The sequence below is a fragment of the Benincasa hispida genome, chromosome 5 (assembly GCF_027475165.1).
Source record: "Benincasa hispida cultivar pf3 chromosome 5, pf3_genome.v1.1, whole genome shotgun sequence".
Taxonomy (NCBI): domain Eukaryota; kingdom Viridiplantae; phylum Streptophyta; class Magnoliopsida; order Cucurbitales; family Cucurbitaceae; genus Benincasa; species Benincasa hispida.
Window position 1 is genome coordinate 56,607,314 of NC_143482.1, and position 5,827 is coordinate 56,613,140.

At 34.2% G+C, this 5,827-nt stretch overlaps 1 protein-coding gene across 7 annotated transcripts; it reads right to left on the reverse strand.

Annotated features, from left to right (window-relative positions):
- Positions 1-676: 676 nt before the first annotated feature.
- On the reverse strand, positions 677-4,577 carry FRS10 (FAR1-related sequence 10). Of its 7 annotated transcripts, none has more exons than XM_039032870.2 (6): positions 4,413-4,510; positions 3,618-3,679; positions 2,306-3,372; positions 1,785-2,228; positions 1,651-1,690; positions 677-1,524 (listed from the first exon to the last, which is right to left on the reverse strand). In XM_039032870.2, the coding sequence occupies exons 3-6, from the start codon at positions 3,332-3,334 to the stop codon at positions 1,082-1,084; spliced, it is 1,956 nt and encodes a 651-aa protein (XP_038888798.1). In that variant the 5' UTR covers positions 3,335-3,372; positions 3,618-3,679; positions 4,413-4,510; the 3' UTR covers positions 677-1,081. The 7 variants fall into 7 exon arrangements, with proteins under 7 accessions (XP_038888798.1, XP_038888795.1, XP_090169816.1 ...); XM_090313691.1 differs by having other exon boundaries at positions 1,218-1,391; XM_039032867.2 differs by having other exon boundaries at positions 677-1,690; positions 4,413-4,577.
- Positions 4,578-5,827: the final 1,250 nt, after the last annotated feature.

Below are 5,827 nucleotides of genomic sequence, written 5' to 3' on the forward strand. Positions count from 1 at the left end.
AGATAGACAAAGTAGAATGAGACCATCTATAAAAGAAAATAATTTTCCTCTCATCATTCTTGAACCTATGAAAATTAAAATAAGAAATGGAATCAAATAAAAATTCTCTAATTGAACTGATTATCTTCCCATTATACCAAACATCTTTTGCTTTTTAAGAACAAAACAAACAAGGATCAAACACATTATTATGAGAGAATCTGACAAAATAATATTATGCATTTGCCGCATGCTCAACAACCATACTATTTTCTCCACTCCATTGCATCACTTGCAACAGTGGAAGACACACAATTCACTTGTAAAAATGATTTGAGAACATGGGGGTAACAAAGAAACCATGCTTCCACAATGAAATGTTTCTTAGGAACCAAACAAACCCAAATACCTGCTTTGTGAGTGTGGGGGGACACTGAGTTTCAGCAGTATTTGATCCACTTCCTCCAATGGACCCTACAGATTCATGAGGTCTTCCGAGTTGATGACAAACAACAGACAGAAAGAATAAGAATGTTTTCCATCAGTCTATAAAGGAATGTTTTTCAAAAGACAAATGGAGTGATTATTCAGAATTGAGATGGAAACTTTCCATCCCAATCAGTGTCTACAAGTCCTCTTTGCCACAGTTTACCCGATCAATTATCATTCATATAGAGAAACTAAATCAGCATCCAAGTTGCAAATCAAAGTAGAATGATGAATCAAGAGTTGTGGATATTATTCATAGCTAGTTATACAAAGGCAACTGAAACTAGAAGCAAATTGATGGATAAAACAGGAAAGACAACTTTCCAGTTCACTTTTTACAATATTTCTCCAATTTTTACAAGAAGAAAAAAAGAGTAATATTTCCTTTTAGCGTATCCATTTTTGAGAGTCATTGTAAAGAATACAACTCTAACGAAGCAACAGATGCTTCAGGGATTTTCATAAAGAATCCCACTTTTTCTGATAGGTGGTGTTGAAATGAGAAAATTGATGAGTTCACTGGATTCTGTACTCAATTTCCTTCCTCGAGATCTTTGAGTTCTTGAAATGGAAAACTTAAATAGACACATAAGGTGAGGTGAGATCACAATATCTATGGATCGTTAACCTCGTTTACCGTCATCATATTCATAGAAAACTCGTCAACCACTGGCATGGTTCTGACATGCTCAAGGAGGCCTGAGAGTTCTCTATGAACATAATTAAAACGCTCATGGGATATCAAGGACTCTGTCAAGAGAGTTGCAGCAAGAGAATGAAAGGCTTGGGCGCAAGCTTCGCTTCTGCCTTGAGAATGTGCATTGTATATAGTACCTAAAGAGTTCTGTAGTCGCCAACGAAGTAAAAGGTATTTATCTGGGAGTTTAAAGTAGTTCTTCATGACAAGTACTCGAATTGAATGCCTGCACAATATTCCTGAATGTTCAAACTCTTTACAGGAACAGTGGACTTGCTTGTCATCTTGTGTCCAACTAACAAGACGCTCAACATCCATTTTCTCGTAATGTTGCAAAAGATATGAACCATTTCCCATTTCTGTAGCAACATATTGCATGGATAGCACAATTTCATTTTGCAACACATTGAAGGCATAAGGTGTGAGAATACTCTGTGCATGCTCTTCTATAGGCATGCACGTCTTAATATGTAAATACTGCATACCTTCTTTGGCTTGAATTCCGGAGTTCGCAGCATTACTGACCTGCATGAAACAAAACCAACATAGTTTGGTATCGTAACCAGTATAAATCACTATTCCAGCAAGAAAGAACAAGGAGTAGCACAATAAACAATACCTGTTCAAAGAATATTTGCAAACATGTCTGTGCACTCAAGATTCTTTTCAAGAACGCTTCTAAGGATTGAAAGAAATCATCTGTCAATGTACGAGCCAGAAAGGAACCTCTAATAAAGGAAAACGACCATGATGCTCGATATAAATATAGTAAAGCTATATGCTTATCAGAAGCAAGACCAAATTGTGCAACCAAGAGATCCCATTGATGCTCAAAATCAGCTATATTCTCCAGATGCCACAACATATCAAACTGAACTTTAAAGTTTGCATATTGCAATCCAAGGGGCAACGAGAACCAACTTGATAGTTTAGATAGAATATGCCATATACATACAACATGTTTAGTATTTGGCAGTTCTTTTGATATGGCATCTCTGAGCCCTGAATCTATGTCAGTTACAATTGTCTGTGGATGCTTTCCTCTCATGAATTGTACAAATTTCTGTTAAAAATAAGAAAACTGTGAAAAGACACGTGTAGGTAGGTGCACACTGATGACAAGAAATTGCATCCACAAACCTGTAGAGCCCAAGAAAATGAGTGTGAGTTTTCTTCCTGCAGCAGCACGCAGCTGAGTATAATTGGCTTTCCATGATTGTTCATGCTAAACCAAACTCCAAGGAGTAACCCATAGGTAATAGAACGATAGCTAGTGTCAAAAGAAACTACATCACCGAACACGGAGTAAGCACGAATAGGATCACCATATGCCCATGATATATTTTCAACCTTACCATTTTCATCTCTAGTATAATCAAAAACAAATTCTGAATCCCTCTCGGCCATATCCTTGCATATCTCGAGAAGTTCCAGTAATTCGTTCTCTCTTTTCTCATTCAGCAAAGCATCATTCTCTTCAACAGTTTTCTTACAAGTCCTAATAAAGTTCCTAACATCCTTCTCTATAAAGGGCAGCTGTCCAGGTTGTACACCCTTTTCTAACTCCAACACCTTCAGAATCCTGTTCACGGGAAATCCAGCTTTGGAGAGTAATAGGATGCGTTCCTGATCAGCCTCCGGTATTTTCCGATAAGCTGGAAGTAAACGCACCAGGTCATCTTCCAACAACTCATGATTATGCACATTACTAAACTGTGACACATACCATTGACTAACACCATCTACAATTTCCTTGGTCAAATACAATTTAGCATCACATCCACATCTTACAGATTTCCGCTCCCGAGGGTGTTCCACATTGACCTTCTTCCTTGGTTGATTATATCCAGACCGATAACAAACAAAATCTCGTCTATAAACCCCTAGATTTTGGCTTTCTGTTGAACGGGCTTTTCTAATTGAGAACCCATTCTTCCGAGCAAAGTTGCTGTAGTATTCAAATGCATCAACATCACTTTTGAATATTTGACCAACATAGGGGGTGAAAACAGATTCTGATGACAATTGAGATGGCACTGTCTCACTCTTCACGATCAAGGCACTTACGGAAGCCTGATCTTCACTTTCGTATCTAATATAACATTTCCAATCTCCACATGGGCACTGCTGGCGTTGAATCCAAATGTTAGACGGTAGCTTCATTGCCATTGCTGGAGAAAACACAATCTTCACGCTCTGCTTTCATGCTGGTAATATGAAAAAGGAAATGTGGATTTACATTTTATCATTCAAATATAGAGAAGCAAAGGCCTCCTCTTAAATGAAAAAGATTACACATGCATTTCTGAATAGGAGCTTTATCTTGAAATAATAAAAGAACCGAACAACAAACAGCAGAAAATATAACCCACTTCAATAAAACATTCACATCACCTCTACCAGGTTTTGCTAGCTTGACCTAATTAATAAATAATAAGTAATAAAATCAAACCTGAATTTATTCTTTTTCTCTTAGCACCCAATTGATCCAATCCAACAACTCAACCCAAACGTCTGGCAGATTAGAAAACCAAACAGCTCCAATCAGGTCATTCCAATTTAAAAATAGAAAAGGGCAGAGAAAATACCCAATAAAATTTACAAATGCATCTTAAAAACACTTTGGTTTTCTGTTTACAGTACTCTATCTTGTTCCAAGTTTAGCATCTGGATGAAGGGAAATGCAATTTCAAGAATGTATCTATGTGTATAAATGCACATATATAATTTTGATTTTTATTAAAACATAACGCTTAGCTATAAATGGCAAGCAACAAAAGATCTGAAGAGTAAAGAAACGATTAAGGTTCAGTTCAAGTGGCAGTAACCCCACATGTGAGTTCAATTCAACGAGCGAACAGCAAAAGTAAATATGAACTTTCAGAGCAGACCCACTTGATAGAAGAGATTAAAATGCACACAAATTGCAGTAAAATCCCCAAATTGAGCATTGAACAGCACCAGTTCGACAAAATGCAACAAAGAAAACTTCGAATACCACTAAACGGCAGCAAGGGTAACGCTCCAGAAATGCAACTAATAAGCCATCCAGAATGTAATTTTGACCATTACAGAAATGAGAAACAAACTAATGGCAGCAAAATTTAAGGAATTCAGAGTTTACAGAGAATCAAGAATCAATAAATTCCAGCAAAGGAATTCCGGAGCAGAAAGAAGAGGAAGAAACTGATCGAACAGGGAATTTTTGCCGAGATAAAATCCGTTGAAAAAGAAAAAAAAAATTAACCTTTAGAATCCTTGAGTGAACACATCCTCCATTGCTTGAAGCTTTGGTTTGAACAAAATCCATTTTCATTTTCGTATTTATTTATTCAATTATGATATGTTTGATTGATTAATATAAAAATATAAATAAATTAATTGTCATATTAGAGAAGGTCTTCTTACCTCAATGGGAGCCCAATTAATGTAACGGTATCACGCACATAATAGTCCAACTCCGAATTCAAATTAAATATAAAATAAAAAATAAGAAAAAAAAAAAAGAATTTTTAAAAATTAAGGAAACTATTTAAACAAAATAGAAAATTTTAATCTTCTGTCATAGAGGCTCATAGAAATCTTAGTCTATCAGTGATATAAACAAATAAAGTATATACTATGTGATAGATGCAGATAGAAATCTATTAGTGTCTCTTTTGTTATTTCTGTGAATTGTTTGACATTTTCTATCTGCGAAAATTATGATTGAAACTTAATTAATTATAATTCTTTTAAATTAATTAATAAATATTAACATTAAAGATTGAATGTAAGTATTTGGTAAAAAATTAAAACAAATTGAAACAAACCTCAAATCTCAAAGATAAAATTGTAACATTTTGAAACCTACAAGCTAAATTAAAATCAAACTCAAAACTTAATGACTAAAAGTGCAATATTTTGAAACCTCGGGAATAAATGAAAACTAGACCTAAAACTTATGGACCAAAAAGATATTTTTCTATGAAATTAAAAAGTTAAATTACAAGTTCAATCCATAAACTTTTAGCTTTGTGTCTATTTGATCTCTAAATTTTTAAAACTATCTAATAAATTCTTAAACTTTTGACTTTATTTCTAATGGAAATCTAGACTTTTTCTTTTAATACAATAGATCTTTAAACTTTAAAAAGTACTTAATAGGTCTTTAAACTTTTAATTTTGTGTCCAAGAAGTCCTTGAATTTTTTAATATGTCAGGGATCAACTATACACAAGATTGAAAGTTGGGAGATATATTAGACACTTTTAATGTTTTTCTGCATATTTAACACTTTTTAAAATAAAGTTCAAAAACTAAACTTGTAATTTACCCTAAAAAAGTTTGTCAGTTATTGATCTATTTTGCCACATTTGCCAATGGTTCACAACATGATGTGGCACCCACATCTATGTGGGATATCGATATGATGATATATCTTGAAAAAATTTCTCCTTTTTTATTGGTTGAATATATGGGAGTAGATATTTGAATCTCTACCACCTCAATTGAGTGTATGTGCCGTAACCAATTGAGCTATACTAATATTGATGTGAAAATGTTGATTAATCACATATAAAATACTTGATAGTGGTATTTGATAGGCTTCTCATCAAAGTAGTATATGAATGAGTTAACCCTAAATGAAAGATTTGTTAAGCCAAAGCATGGTCTAACGAT

Excerpts from the sequence above, each read along its gene's own strand:
- FRS10 (XM_039032867.2), bottom strand. The coding sequence starts at position 3,334 with ATGGCAATGAAGCTACCGTCTAACATTTGGATTCAACGCCAGCAGTGC. Across the intron at positions 2,229-2,305 it reads CATTTTCTTGGGCTCTACAG|AAATTTGTACAATTCATGAG; the intron begins GTTTGTGGATGC and ends TATTTTTAACAG. Across the intron at positions 1,691-1,784 it reads TGCAAATATTCTTTGAACAG|GTCAGTAATGCTGCGAACTC; the intron begins GTATTGTTTATT and ends TGTTTCATGCAG.